This window comes from Bos taurus, chromosome 2 (assembly GCF_002263795.3).
Source record: "Bos taurus isolate L1 Dominette 01449 registration number 42190680 breed Hereford chromosome 2, ARS-UCD2.0, whole genome shotgun sequence".
Classification (NCBI taxonomy): domain Eukaryota; kingdom Metazoa; phylum Chordata; class Mammalia; order Artiodactyla; family Bovidae; genus Bos; species Bos taurus.
Genome location: NC_037329.1, coordinates 22,327,974 through 22,345,381, shown reverse-complemented (window position 1 = coordinate 22,345,381; position 17,408 = coordinate 22,327,974). Strand labels below are relative to the sequence as shown.

Sequence of the window (17,408 nt, the reverse complement as noted above, 5' to 3'; positions counted from 1 at the left end):
TTTGGATTCTGAGATTAGGGGAGGCCAGGCTGGACATCTAATGTGCTATGTATTAATACTATTAGCAAAGCAGAAAAGAGCAGACCGTAGGGAAGGAAAATAACCAGACAGGTTTAGAAACCCTTTTCCTAGGAACATGGGTGAATAGGCAAATAAACAAGAACTTTGCCTTAGCAATTTTCAGGCAGCTTCAGAAAATCACGTCATAGCTTATCAGCCCATCCATCTATCCATTCATCTAACAAATATTACTAAACATATATAGGAAACCTGACACCATGCTAGGTGCTGAGGCTACAATGGTGGGCAAGTCAGTCACAGCACTTATAGTCTAGTGGGTTATACTGATAATTTAAAAAGCAATTATAAAGCAGTGAGGTAAGAGGAGAGGTATAAACATCACAGAAGGTTTTCTATTGAGATAAGCCATAACTGTCTTCTGATTCTCTACTTATTTATACAAAAGGTGCCAGCTAGTTATCCTGCTGGAGGTGATGATGACAGGGTTTAAAGAATATCTATGATACTGTTTATTTGCTATTTTTAAAGGACAGTAAAGACAGCAGCAAAAGTCTCTGGGGTTAAGACACTTAGTGTAGGAATCTCTGCACACGTTCTCAGGGCTTTGGTGGACAGTTCTAAAACACTCGCAGGAGAAGAAGACTTAGAGAGTGCTGAATGGTCTTTACAACCTATCTGAAAACATACAGTAGATTGATTTATAGGATAAACGTTTAGAGTCCACAAAGAATGCAAGGAAGGAAAGGATGCTGGGCATGTTCAGAAAAGTACTCTAGATGTCAGAGAAATGGCTTTTAAAATTTTAGTGAACACATACACATAATCCTTAAATTTCCATTTTCAAATGGAAAATAGTCAAGAGGACTCAAAAGAATGAAATTCTGATGCTATAATCACAAAGGATCTAACAAAGAAATTAGTGAACACCACCAATAAAATGAACTAAAGGAGGCCTGATTGAAGCAGGGTTGATGTAAATCACTTGTTGGCCAAACACAGCCCTATGTAGTGGGACCCCACAGTCCTGTGTAGCAGGTGTTATCAGCATCAGATATAGAAACCAAGGCACGGGAAACTTGCCTATGACCAAATAATAAAGTTCTAGAGTCAGACTTGAACCTAGGCAGGCTGGTTCCATATCCCTGTTTCTACCCCCGGTCCTATCTCCTTCCAGTTTGGGATGATGAAAGATGGGAGGGAGGGAGGCAGGCAATATAAGCAGTGAGATTTATGGGATCCTCTTCCTTTTAAGACAGTTAAAATGAATTTTAAACCTTTTCTTTTTTCTCTTTCTTCTCTACTTATCGCTATTTACAACTAATAGTTTTAAGATCAGGTATCGCTCTACTCTACAAACTCTCTAAAAAAATAGAGGCCATCGTTTACATTTCCCAGCACAACGGTCGATGTCTATGAAATCTCTGCATGCACCAATGAATCCAAAATGCAGGCTCCATTGCTGAATTCCCTTCATGAATTGAGGCAAACCCCATACAACTGTTAGCACATTAACAATGTCACTGGTTAGGGTCATATTTTCACACAGGGACATATGTTCACTATAAATAAACATTTTAGGCTTTGCAGTCCACTGGGTGTCTGTTGAATGACTCAACTCTGCCAATACAGCATGAAAACATCCACAGACAATGCAGAAGTAAATGAGCATGTCTGTGTTTCAATAACATGTGATGGACACAAATTTGAATTTCATATAACTTTCAAGTGTCATAAAATATTTGTCTTTTAAAATTTTTCCTTCAACCCTTTAAAAACATAGAAGCTATTCTTAGGTTTGGGGCCATAAACAGGTGGCAGACTGCAGTATGCCAACTCCTAACTTTTACCATTAGCCCTGCTTCAATTAAGCCTCTTTAGTTCATTTTATTGATGGTGCTTACTTGATGCATTGTTGTTAATAAACATAGATGTTTTGTTTCCTAGAAAGAGCCTTCCCGAAGTTGTTACTCTTCTCTAAACTCTCAGGCCCAAAGAAGTCTGAGGATTAGACTTATTCTCACAGAAGATTATCCTCATAAAAGATTTATAAACAAGAATCTAATAAATGAACTTGTAAGCTCTTTCTATTATTGACTATGATTCAAGTTCCCCATTTTACAAATACTTGTGATATTGAAGATAATTCAAGGAAGTTCCCTTACACAAAACATTTAGAGTACATGCTATATAGGCATATAAAAGTTTCTTTATATTTAAGGATCATACTTGTTTCTGGGACAGAACTTGTAAAAGATTCGGGTTCATTTACTGGCACTGGACTGTCCTCGAAAGCAGTGTTTCCTGGCTCTGCTGCTTTGCGGTCCTGAGACTGGTCGAAACCTTCATAGCGTCCTGCTTGGGAGGTGCGGTTCATACACATGAGTGATATGCCAGCTATCACAATGCTGCAGAACAGGGTAACTGCTGTGATGATCATCTGTCAATGTTGCAGAGAGACGTTAGGCCACTTTTCACAATCCCAGCTTGATAATCTTAGTAGATGACTTAAGGGCACTTTTTTTGGTGGAAAATGCATTATCTCAGTAGCTATAAATGCTCTGTAACAGTGGTTCTTTAAAAAGAGGAAGAGTATGGAAGGAATGTAAAGTACTTACAGAGAAATTAGGGTTTGTCTCTAATCAAATGTGATGTCTAGCTGTTCTTTTCATTATGTATCATGTCCTTGTTTACTAGTAATCTAAAGTAAGTCAAAGTGATAGTTGCTTAGTTGTGTTTGACTCTTTGTGATCCCACGAACTGCAGCCTGCCAGGCTCCTCTGTCCGTGAAATTCTTCCAGCAAGAATACTAGAGTGGGTAGCCATTCTCTTCTCCAGGGGATCTTCCTGACCTAGGGATCAAACCTGGGTCTCCCGCACTGCAGGGAGATTCTTTACTGTCTGAGCACTTATAGACTTTTTCTTCACATCAGAGTTTTTGTTTGCTGTAACACATAGCTCAAGTGTACTTTAACTAGAGACCTTATATGGTGATAACACTAAAGATAAGTAATTACAGCTAATACTTATAATCTTCAGCTTAAAAAGACATATGTGTTAGTTGCTCAGTCATGTCTGATTCTTTGTGAGTCCATGGACTGTAGCCCATCAGGTTCCAATGTCCATGGAATTCTCCAGGCAAGAATACTGGAGTGGGTTGCCATTCCCTACTCCAGGGGAATCTTTCTGACCCAGGGATCGAACCTAGGTCTCCTGCATTGCAGGGAGATTCTTTACTATCTGAGCCACCAGTGAAGCCCCAAAACAGGCTTAGGTATGTAAAATCATTTTTGTTTTTTAATTTCATTTTCTTTTTTATAGACATGTAAAAATATTTATCACATTTTGAGGTGTAAGTTAACAAAGTGACATAGGATCACCAGTGTGATAAGCAATAAGTTGGAATAAATTTTCAAAATTAATTTCAATGTAAGTTTAGCAAAACACATTAAGCAGCTAAAAAGAGACATTCTCAAGAACAGAACTGTCAATAAACTCTTCTCACCTGCTCTTTTCCATAAAAGAAGGCTGAGTCAATGCTTTCTCCATTATGTTTTCCAGTTACCAAAAGAACACCAACAAGGAGAGCAGGAATCCTATAATAATGAGAGTTTAGAGAGAAAGACAGAGAGAGAGAGATGAATAGTAACTGTGTATGTGAGAACAGGTAAGCAAACAGAAAGCTACCAACTTACCCCCAGCCAGATATTATGATGATTCCAACAGGAATTTGTACCCTTTCTCTCTTTTTCAAAAGAAATAAAGAAATTGCTAGAAGGCCTAAGAATAAGAAATAGAGATTAAAAGATAGGTGATTACTCTTGATGTTGATCAGACTTCATGGAACTTTAACCAAGCTTATTTCAATACTAGTCTGTAGTTCTTGCCCTAGAATTTACTCTTTCTAAATAAATGCTTTCCCAATATTTTGAAGCAAGTTTTCTTAATTCAAAATCATTTGTTTTCCCTCCTACATTGCTTCTTTACTAAAATCTTCTTGTTTTATACATGAGGACTTTTTCAAAAAGCCCAAATCATTTTGTTCTTTTGATTCATGTGTTTGGAATCGAAGTATATTTGTGGGGAAAAAAAAAATTTTTAACTGGATACAGAACAATTCTAAAAATAAAAACACCCCTGTTCTGCTGTTGCTAAGAACGTATAGGTAATTCTCACAAAGGTTTGTTTTTGGAAAATTCACCAAGTCTAAATGATGGGCCTTAATATAAACTTAATACAGAAACAAATGTTTTAAACGTTTGGACAGATATTTTAAAACAAATATTTCATGAGCTTTCCTTATACTTTATACCCAATTATTTATAGAAGTAACATCTTATTTTATAAATTTTACACAGCTATAGAAGCTTCAAACTTTAGGGCTGGAAGGGACCACTGTCTTAAATTAATTCCTTCATTTTATAGCTGTGTAAACAAGGGTTTGCCCAAGCCACACAGCCAGCAGAGGGCAGAGCAAGACTAGAAACCCAGTCTTCTGACAGAAGGTTAAGTCCTTCAGCTCCGTTCAGTGTTCTAAAACTTGTCTGTTGACCCGTTCAGTTCAGTTCAGTTCAGCTGAGTCGCTCAGTCGTGTCCTACTCTTTGCGACCCCATGAATCGCAGCACACCAGGCCTCCCTGTCCATCATCAACTCCCGGAGTTCACTCAGACTCACATCCATCGAGCCAGTGATGCCATCCAGCCATCTCATTCTCTGTCGTCCCTTTCTCCTCCTGCCCCCAATCCCTCCCAGCATCAGAGTCTTTTCCAATGAGTCAACTCTTCGCATGAGGTGGCCACAGTACTGGAGTTTCAGCTTTAGCATCATTCCTTCCAAAGAACACCCAGGGCTGATCTCCTTCAGAATGAACTGGTTGGATCTCCTAGGGATCTGGAAGTTTCTATGAGACATATGAACTCTTTTTGCTTTATTTGCAGTGGTGACCATCTTATAACCAAAGCACAGTCTCATTATTTCAGGGTTTATATCTGGTTTTATATTAAGTTTGAGGCAAGTGAAGGCCAAATGATACCACAACACAGTTCAAGTTAATGTTCTGTGGTAGTCTGAAGAGGGAAAAGCGGTGAGATAACCAGCTCATAAGCCCACACATCAAAGTAAAGGTAGGTCAAAAAAAAAAACCAAAAAAACCCAAAAAACCCTATCAGAGAAGTGAGTTCAAGCTGTGATTCAGATTAGCAAAATAAGATCCTTTGTCATGTCAGTTAATGTTGCTAACTACTTACTGAGCTTGTATTTTTGTTTAAATCTAATGAATTTGCATTGGTTTTAAAATTGTATATTAGCTGTATATAATGTCCAACCAGCTGATGCAAAGAGCTGACTCACTGGAAAAGACCCTGATGTTGGGAAAGATTGAGGGCAGGAGGAGAAGGGGGTGACAGAGGATAAAATGGTTGGATGGCATCACTGACTCAATGGACATGAGTTTGAGCAAACTCTGGGAGATAGTGAAGAACAGGGAAGTCTGGAGTGCTGGGGTTCATGGGGTAACAAAGAGTTGGACACGACTTAGCAACCGAACAACAAGGAATTTATATCTAGATTTAAGATTATACAGATTAAATAACACTGTGCTATCCATAATACGAATCAACACTGAGCTCCCTGAGAATTGTTTTTCTTTATACGGAACCCACTCAGTTCTCAAGTTCAAGAGATACTATCATACCAGTGCTCCTCCCAAGGCATTTGTACCCTCTATTGTTTCAGGTTTAAGGTGCCAGGGAAACAAGCAACCAATCACAAAGGAGTGCCAACTGTGTTACAATAGTGAGGGGACTCCTGAAAATTCTAATGTTTGTCATTTTATTCCTGCCTTGTGAAAATATTGACAAATGAACAGAAGGCTCAGTCTAGGCCTGGATGTCTCACTGACGAAGCTGTGAGAGCTCGTGCCTCAATCAGCTAAACTCTTTGAGTCTTATTCTCCTCACTTGCAAAATGAAAGATTTAACTAGACTGGTGTTCCCAAAAGCAAGAAGACTGTAGGTGGCACAAAGATGAACTTTTTTTTTTTTTTTTTAATAATTATGTGTTTAACACGTGCTTGAAAAAATTTTAACTGATACATAAAACCTGGGATTTTACCGAGATAAGACTAAATTTGTAATATTAAAGTTAAAAAAATAAGTTAATTTTAAGGGGTAAAGAAAGGACACGTGGTATGCAGATATGGGAAAATTCATGAGGGTGGTTTGCAAATGAGTATAACTGAAAATGGCTGAACCAAATGATTTAAAATGACCTTTTAGATTCAAAATTCTGTTATAATAATCTTAAGGTTAAAGGGCACCTTCATTGGGGTCAGGAAATTCAGAACAGTTTCTTTGGAGATTTTGGTATTCATGCTTGAAGAGAATTTCAGAGAAACTTGGGGCTTTTTGATAAACTGAGCTCTTTACTGCTCTCTTATTCTCATTATAAATTTAACCTTAATAAACCTAAGTATTAGAGACCAAGTTGTTTCTTCTGTATTTGGAAATAATCTCTAGGCTCTTTTAATTTGACACCTCATGAAAACCCTCACACCATGCAAAGTGTACTTGCCTTTAAAAAACTACAAACCTCCTGTGTGCACTGAATTCATTTTGTAATTTCTCACCGCATTGTTGCTTCACTTCAAAAAGCTGTTGACTTAGATGGGTCCTGCTTTTGATCCTGAAGGCATGAAATCAAAGGCCTATTCCCTCCAGCCACTTCCCCTGCCTCCTAACAGTGGCTATAACTAGCGCAACAATTCTACAATTCCCTTTTATGTGCCATTTTACAGGTTTGCATTTGTGGTACGACTACAAATCAGCCAGACTGACTGATTCATAAACATACCAGAATGCGTGCACCCAAATTAATGTTTTCCTTCAAATGAGCAATGTGCTAAAACATTCTGAATATCCTTTTTGGAGCCAGTTGAAATGAAAAATAGTTTTTTCTTACTGACTATTCTTCTATTTCCATACCCTTTTAATCACTTGTTTTTCTTGTTCTTATACTACTGCTCTTCCCTCTACTTAAAATACAATTAAATTTGTTGAGCGCCTACCACGTACCAGGCATAAACATCCATATTTAATTTAGTTCTTAAAATAATCCTGTAAGGTGCTTACACATAAGGAAACTGAGACCTCAAGTTAAGTCATTTGCTTAGGGCAGAAAGAGAATTATTGTTCATTCAGTTCAGCTGGGTTCTAAGCGCCCTCTGGTACACAACTCACATCCTCATCCCCCTCTGCCCATAGCTTCTCTCTCTGCCTGCTTCCAGTGCTTGCACCCTCGATGGCTCAAAGGGGAGCTCTGGGGACTGTGGCCTAGAACCCAAGGCCCTGAGGACAAGGACATGTGACTGGAAACCATCTGAGCCCAGGTAGGAAAAAGAGTGATCACGAAACAGAACTCAGCTTTGCAGACTGCCTAGTTAGCGAGTACAACTGCCTGAGCAGGTTCCCTCATCCTGTACCACTAGACTTAAAATAGATCACTAGAAGCTGGAACCTCAAGCGATGGAGGGGAGGGCGACCCTAAATTTCTCTTCATGATCCAACTTACCTGTCCACAGGTAGGTGCTATAGAGGGAGCTGTACAATAAGACAAACACCAGAATTTGTCCAACAAAATTTTTTTCTTTAACAAAATTCCATATCATCATTCCAGCACAGACGATAGACTGAAGAAAAAAATGATAAAAAAAACCCCGAAATCAGTCATACTCACATGACTCATACTCATGTGTTTTATTCGCAGCAACTGTAATTATTCATTTAAAATTATTGCTGAGCAATTAACTATTGCATCTTAGTTATACTAAAACAGTAAGTTTTATGATTAAAAACCTTTTTATACAGCACCTTTAACAATGTACATATTTAATTGAAACAGATAATGACAAGATTCTAAATCCTAAGCTTATATTTAGTAAAGGTTTACATAGAAAATGCTAAACTTCTTTCCAGTATAATTTGAGACATGCAAAGATTTAGCTAGAAAAGTAATAAGAGAGGTAAATTTTTAATAATTCAATTATTTCTATTAAAAAATGCAAAGTTATCACCAACTGTCATTACAGTTGTCTTTTAGTATCCACAGAGAATTGGTTCTAGGACCCGTCCTTATCCCCTGACAGATAGATACCAAAATCCAAGGATACTCAAGTTCCTTATACAAAATTCTATAGTATTTGCATACAACCTATGTACATCTTCCTGTATACTTAAAAAAATATTTTTTTAATTGAAGGATAATTGCTTTACAGAATTTTGTTGTTTTCTGCCAAATATCAACATGAATCAGCCATAGGTATACATATGTCCCCTCCCTCTTGAACCTCCCTCCCAACTCCCTCCCCATCCCACCTCAAAGAGGGTTGTTACATAGCCCCTGTTTGAGTTCCATGAGTTTCTGTACACTTTAAATCATCTACAGATTACTTATAATACTGAATACAATGTTAATGCTATGTAAATAGTGGTCGGCATATGGTAAATTCAAGTTTTGCTTTTTTGGAACTTTCTGGAAATTTTTTTTCTGAATATTTTCAATCTGTGGTTGGTTGATTCTGAGCATGTGAAACCTATGGATATGGAGGGCCAACTGTATTAGCTTCAACTTTATATAATGCAAGATACAATGCAATATTTAATAAATTAGGAATAAATTAATTATGATCAAATTGCAACAACTGATTGCATTTGGTAAAAAACACTTTGATTTTATAACTGGAAAAACCCAACGAAGAAATTTTCTCCTCTATAGAAATATCAGTTCAGTCGCTCAGTCGTGTTCGACTCTTTGCGACCCCATGAATCGCAGCACGCCAGGCCTCCCTGTCCATCACGAACTCCCAGAATCCACCCAAACCCCCGTCCATCGAGTCGGTGATGCCATCCAGCCATCTCACCCTCTGTTGTCCCCTTCTCCTCCTGCCCTCAATCCTTCCCAGCATCAGGGTCTTTTCCAATGAGTCAGCTGTTTGCATATAATCAATGAGAAAAACATAGCTTTTTTTTTTTTTGAAAAACATAGCTTTAATTATCTGTAGGTTTACTAACCTGAGCGATGAGTAAATTAGTTGTAAGCATATGAGGAAGCTGTTTATATTTCTTGCTCAAAAGAAGAATAGCCAAAGACCAGATCTTAAAGAGAGAGTTTCAAAAGTTATTCAGGTTTCTTAATCTTTATAACTACTTATTAATTACTAATTTTTATTTTTAATTACTAATTACTTATTAGACTCTTTAAAGAATTCTTTTATCCTGGTTCAAAAAGGAACAGCAATATTTTATTTATTTTAACCTTAGTTCCCATAAGGGTATTAAGGTAAACTAATATCCAAAGTAAAATAAAAAGCATGGGGAGAATGCCTTGACCAGGGCCATGTTCCAACTTTCCCTACCTTTGGTGGCTGGGATGGGACATAGGTTCACAGCCAACTATTCAGAAAAAGAGATTAGTGGGAGATGCAGTTATAATGCACTACCGTAAGTTTTCCCTTTTTGATTCCACCATATTGGCTCATGAGGTATCTAAATTCCAGGCTATCTTACTTCCAACAATACATGTCACCCTCCTTAAGATGAATTTTCCTGCATTCTTTACATTTAGAAGGATACATAATAGTTACCTAAATATGTTATTTGATTTCCTTCTTTCTTCTCACCACGTTGTCAATCAAAGTTATGTTGTCTCTCCCCCCCTCCACCAAACTGCCTTATCAGTGGGCATAGATTTTAAGAATATGTAACAGAAGCAAAATTTCTTAAAAACTATATTAATCACATGTGTATTTGTTGCCAATGTATATATTCATCCTTATCTCCTTTGACAGCAAATATTCTCTTTTTTTAAGCCAGAATACTATTTGAATTCAATAGGCACTCAATCTACAAGATACTCTAGTTGCCAAATGTATAAGTATTTAATATGGGCTAGATATATTCAAAAGTTTCATTAACATTAAATGGGTGTTTGGTCTTAATCCCAAAGGTCCCTGACAAAAACACAGTTCTACGATAGCTAGTATCTGTATAGTGATTCACCATTTGCAGAATGCTTTTTATATATATTATCTCATGTAATCCTTAAAACAAACCATGGAAATAGGTGAAGTTATTATCTCTATTTTATAGATGAGAAAACTTAACCTTAGAGCAGTTAAGTTTACTCCACAGAGAAATACAGCTAGTCTGTGATAGGTGCATACGTGCATGCTTAGTTGCTTCAATAGTCTCTGACTCTCTGTGACCCTATGGACTGTAACCCACCAGGCTCCTCTGTCCATGGGGATTCTCCAGGCAGGAATACTGGAGTGGGTTGCCATGCCCTCCTCCAGGGGATCTTCCCGACCCAGGGATCGAACTCGTGTCTCTTATGTCTCCTGCATTGGCAGGTGGGTTCTTTACCATTGAGCCACCCAGGAAACCCCAGTTTGTGACAGCACCAGGAGTCAAATCCAAGTCTGACTAAATCTCATGCCTTGTCTGTTATACAATTCTACCTCCCAAATGGAAAGGCAAAACTCAGAAGGCTAATATTACATTTCATGGGCAGGCTTCAGTTTTCTCTATTGTACAAGAAATTAGGTTTTTATTCCATAACTTTCTATTACCAAGCTATTTTCAGATTCACTCTGCGATTTTCATTCATTTTTATACTGAATCATACTTACCAAGGAGACCAGGCTGATAATACTTATATCAAAACTAACATTCTGGATGGCATATGCCAGTGGCTTAGGGTCCATGGTGGGAAAAGTCAGTAACCAGGCAGAAACGTACATGATCGGTGCAGACACAAAGGTGCTTATTACCATCCCTGAGGTTATCTGCCAAAATGAAATCAAACTGAGGAAGAGTCACAGACTCAAACAATTCACATAAACTTTAGCCATAGCACACCAAGGCATTCTAAAATAAAAGCAAGAGTCAGTAAAAAGACATCACAGAACCCAACATGTTATCTAATAGCATATTCCCCTTCTCTGAGTGTTCTTAAAGAAACATAGTTAAGTTCCTTTGGCTCCTCTTTTAATTCATGCTCAATTTATATCTGCATATAACAAATGCTAGAAATCCCACAGCTGATGGTTATCTTCTAGGTTCTGGAAAGTAAACCATATGAGTGATCTACTTAAACTGATGACCAGTTTCTTTCCATACTATTTGATAAACTATAGGGCAATAAAAGCAATTTCAAAAAGAGAAAAATTACCATGCAAACATTCCACCGATTAAATAATGGAACTAATGGAACTTAAGTGAACAATTTAGTTCCTTCATGTTGTTTTCAAAAACATCCACTCTAATGCTGTGGATAACACACTGGACGCTAGTTGGTGTTAACCAACTTAACTATTTATTGCAGTTGATTATGTGGTATTTTGCATCTGGTGGCTGGATTATCAATGAATAAAACAGATTTTCTCTCTCACATTTCAAAAATTACCCTTCTATAAATAGCCTTCAGGCTTAACTATAATTATAGCATTAAAACACTTGAAACTAAAAAGATGAATGAAAAAATTCAGGGCTGAATAAAGATCCCAGATTAAATAACTCTATTGTTACATGATGCCTCTTTATTTACAATGAGGCAGTTTCCAGATAACAAATTCTCATACAAGAATATAGATTTCTGGGTTTCAAAAATTCATTTTTCTACTAACCAAACAATCAAACTTAGCAAGTAATAGATACATACAATCTCTACTTCCATGTTGAACTGTGTTGCAAAGATAGCCACTCCTGGTGCTACAGGAAAGACACCATACAAAAACGCGTAATTTGACAAACTTGTGTGGTTTACTACACTGTCGTCCTTGTCCAAGAGTTCCACCATTTCTCTGCATAGAAGTGGCAGCACCAGGCTGAAGAAACAAGAAATACATCATTGCTTGATATCGAAGCATGCTGGTCCCCAAGTAATAAATTGCTCTAGTGAATTTGGCATTAGGTTATTCTTCTTCTGCCCAGAAGGTATCATTTTATTGAAAGAATCAAATATTCAACTTGGAGCTACTTAAAGTAAAACAATAGTCTTTAAATATCAGGAATTAGGAGGAAAAGAAACTCAGATTTTTTTTGTGTTCTATGAATAATTTTCTTGCAAAAAATTGGTAAAGCGTTGCAATTATACTGCTGTTACTTGCTTTCCATATTAGTTCATCGCAATGTTAAAAAAAAAAAAGACTCACAAGCTGAGTAAACTTGTTTAAAAGAAAATTACTAAACATTTTTTTGGGGGAAAAAACCCAGCTGACCCTTATTATGATCAGGGTTTTAAATGCTTCAGGTAATAACAATGCTACTAAGTAGATTCTAAAAGGCAGTAGAGAAATAGGTATCTTACAATTAGTTTTTTATCTTTGTAAAGAAAAAAGGTTTAGCAAAGGGAACTATAATAACTGAGGTAGAGCAGAAGCTAGTTAAATCCAAATCTGGTGAAGAGTCAATTATGAAACAAATCCTCCAGGATTCCATAGAAAGAGCATATCAAAAGTAGTGAATTAAAGGAGCTTTCCTTTAAAAAGAACAAAACCAAGGTTAATATTGTCACAGCAGGACATACAGAGATGCTCTCAGATGGAGTCAAGAACCACTTTTATGTATTTTTATAATTAAAAGAAGACAAAATTATGTAATAGGAATCATAGAACCAGAAAAAAATTTTTAATGAGAATATTTAAATATTTATAAGTAATGGTTGGTAATCAGTGTCATTGTCAGAACTGTATTTACTATTGTGGCAAAACTAAATATTACTTTATTTCCAAGAACATAAAACCACTATAAATAATCTTCAGAATTTATATTCATCTTTATTATTTTGAAAATATAGATACTATTTCATATTGCACAGTTACCATGAATTTGTCTACAGAGGAGCTAAATTCAATAGTTAAATATGCCCCAAGTGCCTTGGGATCATCTCATAGTAAAATTATGTCACCTACACCAGGAAGTATAACTCCATGGCTAAAGAGCTAAAGAGGCTGAAGAACTATTAACTAAGGAGCTAAGAACTTTTCATTTGCAGGTTAGGATCAGATGGTTGATAATAATCACTACTACTGACTTATCCATATTTAGAAAATTTAACCACCTTCAGAATTTTAGAATATTTCCCCTAAGTTCATGAAATAAATTTGTATGTTCAAAATTATTGCTTTCCTCATAGCCAAATCCCTGTGTTCAGATCCTCATGTTCAGCTACTTGGTCTTTTTATCATCTGCTCTGGAGAAGGAAATGGCAACCCACTCCAGTATTCTTGCCTGGAAAATCCCATGGACAGAGGAACCTGGTAGGCTACAGTCCATGGGCTCACAAAGAGTCAGATATGACTGAGTAACTTCACTTTCATAGCCAATAGGATTTTAATAGATTTAGAATACTCAGAAATCCTGCAAAATTCCCTTAAAACTATGATCAAACTAGGACCTTGGAAGGTATTAGGGAACATTACATAAAAGCTGAAGGGAAACCATAGTCTTTATTCTTTAACAGTAAAATAGAAAAAACAACCTGCACAGAAATGACTTTCCACAATCACCAATATCACATTTTCCTTTAAAACCCTTCAATTAGGAGGGACTACTACTATCGAACTATTTAAAGGAGAAAATCCCAACAAATTGGCTAAATAAGGCTTTCACAAAGTATAATCCCCAAGTAAATAAGTGAAACTTACAGTTTAGCTGTGATGAGAAGAATGAGTACAACAAATGCTGACTTCTTTAGTTTCTTTATTTTTCCTACCATTGTAAGACCAAGATAAAATAGAGCTGATCCAGAAAAAGAATTTGCAAGTCCATCAAGAAAATTTTCCATATATTCAGGCACCTTTTGATCAAGAATAAAATTGAAGGCAATGCCAATGAAGACCATAAATACTATTGGGTTCTGTAACACACGCAAGAGTCCAAGTCCCAAAATTTTCACTTTGTTTTGAGAAGCATTCTGAGTGTCTTTCCATTTCTGAATTTCACAGAAGATAAATCCTATAGGGTTTAACATCATCAGAGATATTGGTGCCACTAAGTAAATGTACTGGAGATATTCTGGGTATGTTGTTTGATATAAAGCTTCAACTGCAAAATGCAAATTAAAATGGATTAAAAAATGATCACCACAGAAATATATTAATAAATTATGTATATAATATGTTCCTTGCTTAATTATAACATATTGTACATTAACCTAAATAGTGTAGAATGACTTCATTAGCTTAGTTTTGGAAAAATATATTTTAGTAAAGCTGAAAAGGAAGAAAAACACACTATATTAAATGACATAGTTTATAAGGCAATAATCAACTTTTAAAAATTTTTAGTTAAACTAATTTTTACTGTGTAGAGGCTAAGACTAGTCTCAAGAACGGGGCAGAATTGTACAGGTCTTAAAACAATTTAAAGTTAAAATCTACTAACCAAATGTTTAAGTAGTCATAGCACCAAGGTGGTTGTTGGTTCTCTTGAGAGGGAAGTTTCATTGACGTGATGAGGCAGAAATCAGAGGGCAGAGGAGAGAAATGGAGAAATGGAGGACAGAGGAGACAACGGACTGAAAAATGAGGACTGATGTGATGGAGTCCAAGCTATACAGGAAAAGCAGTGAAGACAGGACATGGCTAACAGATAAAAAGCAGAGGGGCCAGAGACTGGAGGTTCCTGTGAAATCCAAGTAGGTGTAGTTGGAAATTTAGGAGATCACAGCAGGTCGGATAGTGAGCTACTGAATTCAGTGTTTCCCAGATGGCTAGGTCCAGGATGTGGCTATGGGAGTTGGCAGCTAAAATGCAGTAGAGGAAAACATCATTGAAGGTGAGGAGGTCAAGGAACTGAGAGAGCAAAGAGCTTGGTGGGTAGCTCACATGGATACTAATGTCAAACAAGATAATGGCAAAACTTGGGAGTAGAGGTGACGACAGAGAGCCAGCTATTAAGTCTTCAGTGAATGAGGAGTGGCAACAATGAGGATGGGTGGTCTAGCAGGCAGCAGGGACCTCAAAGAAGCAGTGTGTACTGAAGAGCAGAGAATACTGTATACACAGTGGCTGAGGATGCCAGTCCTGCCCACCCACTGTGCACGTGGTATGAAAGTGATGAGGAAATGAACAGCCTACACTGGAGAGGAAGGAACACCTTCAGGAAGGAAGCCCTGTGAAGCTGCTGAAGAATTATAGATGGTAAAGTGGACCCAAGAAACGTTTCGAAGGGGGAGACAGTAAAGTCATGTCAATGTACATTTAACTAACGGCAAATTCAACTACGCTTTCTTAGGAAAACAAAAGCTTCAATTTTCTTTTTCATACAGCATGTCCTCAAGCACAAACTAATTACATATTCACTGAAGAACAACGCTTGAGAAAGAATCTGGCTTTTAGACTTAAGAAAAATGGTACAATATACATGGAATACGTGTGCTGTATTTTGTGGGTGATTTGAGGGATTTCTCAGGGCTTCAATTGTACATGATGACTTCAGAATCTAACCACCGTATAAGATGAGTCTCCTTGATTCACGTGAGGGTTGGTGGCCTGGTCTTGGCTTGATCAGCACAACTTAAAGCCTTGCAGCTAGCAAACTGATCTCTAGGCACAGTTTTTGGCAATGAGTTCTGAAATTATTCAACCTAATATATAAAAAGGTTGACTCATAAATGATTTTCAAGATGAGAGAGATAAAAAAGAGAACAGCCACAATCACTCACAATCACTTGCTTCATAAGAGAGGCAATCATGTGAAAAAATGTAAAAGATTAGGCTTCTCAATTTACATTAAGATAAAGTGACAAGGTAGGAAAATATATTTGTTTACATACTCAGGATACATGAGTTCAGTTAATGTCAAGTGCATGTCCCATTAATTATGTAACTGGATTATATAACCTTTAGAAGATCCTGTTCCCGTTAGTTAAAACCTACTTTTTATAAGACTCAATTCCCCTTTTCTCAGCGAAGCACATACAGAGGTCTCTAATATCTCTGAAATGCAGTAGTTAAAACACATTTGATTACCTAAAATTTCACAAATTCTTTCCACTGATTTCCAAATTAGATATACTAGCTCTATAACTCAGTGGTTTTCTTTCATGTTTCTAAAGTTTCACCTTTTAAGTTTAAAAAAAAAATAAAAGCAGTACTTTTGATAACTATTTCTAGTTAGCTATAGTTTTGATTAGATAGTCTAACTCAAAGAGAAACCTTCCCACCCCACCCCTCAATTTTTAAAATAGAGTATATTTTAGAAAAGGCTTGTGTTTTCGATCTGAGCTTAAGAATTTCCCCCAAGTAGCCAAAATAAAATTCATAAGGTTCTTCCTCTGAGAATGTAAAAGCACACAAAGTCCCTTAAGTTAATGCTTTTTAAGAAAAAAAAAAAAACCCCAGAAATGTACTTTCCTGGTAGAGTAGCAGTTAATCACCATCATATAATGGACTTCAGGTTGTTTTAAAGGTCAAAGCAAATATGAGCAACAGTCTATTATCTAGGTCTAGCACATTGGAGAAGGAAATGGCAACCCACTCCAGTTTTCTTGCCTGGAGAATCCCAGGGACAGGGGAGCCTGGTGGGCTGCCATCTCTGGGGTCGCACAGAGTCGGACACGACTGAAGTGACTTGGCAGCAGCAGCAGCAGCCAATCACCAAATACTTTCTTCTTTTGCATTATCTTTTGTATTTGATTCTTACATGTAATCAAATTCCTACTACTCCCACTAGTTAAAAATCTCAAAACTGGACTTAGTGGTTAAGACTTCACCTTCCAATGCAGGGAGTGTGGGTTCAACTCCTGGTCAGGGAGCTAAGATCCCACATGCCTCCTGGCTAAAAAACAAAACATAAAGCTGAAGCAATACTGTAACAAATTGAACAAAGACTTTAAAAATGATCCACATCAAAAAGAAAATCTCAAAATTGGGCTACCAACCGTTTACCAACCTATATTCCTCTGGTTTTTCTTGACCATCCCCTTCATCCATTTTATTTGCTATTGACAATGTAACCTAAATCTTAAATTTAGAAAACTAAGATTTCCCCACAGCTCTCCCCACCCACAAGACCATATATAACATCTTTTGACATTCATCGTCCAGTCGCCACAGCTGGTTCCTTATTCATCCAGCTCATCTTTGACTATACCTTAGTGCAAATCCTCCATCAGCCAATTTATATCATTGTCATACTGGATGAACACCAGGTTCATAATCACTAGTTCTATATGCTGATCATTATCCCCCAACACCTTGAAGTCTCTTCTTTCTTACCCAAATCTTGCCTACTATTTAAGGCCTGTCTCAGGACATTTCTTCCACCAAGACTTCAGTCTATATCATGGATATCCCCTTCCCTGGATGGCTCTGGTACCTTGTTTCATATCA

General features: G+C 37.0%; 1 protein-coding gene across 3 annotated transcripts in view; it reads right to left on the bottom strand.

Annotated features, from left to right (window-relative positions):
* GPR155 (G protein-coupled receptor 155) overlaps positions 1-17,408 on the bottom strand; it is a 40,550-nt gene that overhangs the window by 14,852 nt on the left and 8,290 nt on the right. For all 3 annotated transcript variants that reach the window (XM_005202384.5, XM_002685317.7, XM_005202385.5), the window contains 8 exons: positions 13,719-14,118; positions 11,732-11,897; positions 10,701-10,856; positions 9,085-9,168; positions 7,586-7,703; positions 3,714-3,798; positions 3,524-3,614; positions 2,248-2,458 (listed from right to left, as the gene is read on the bottom strand). In XM_005202384.5, the coding sequence (XP_005202441.2) occupies positions 2,248-2,458; positions 3,524-3,614; positions 3,714-3,798; positions 7,586-7,703; positions 9,085-9,168; positions 10,701-10,856; positions 11,732-11,897; positions 13,719-14,118 (1,311 nt within the window). The remainder of the gene's footprint in view (positions 1-2,247; positions 2,459-3,523; positions 3,615-3,713; positions 3,799-7,585; positions 7,704-9,084; positions 9,169-10,700; positions 10,857-11,731; positions 11,898-13,718; positions 14,119-17,408) is intronic.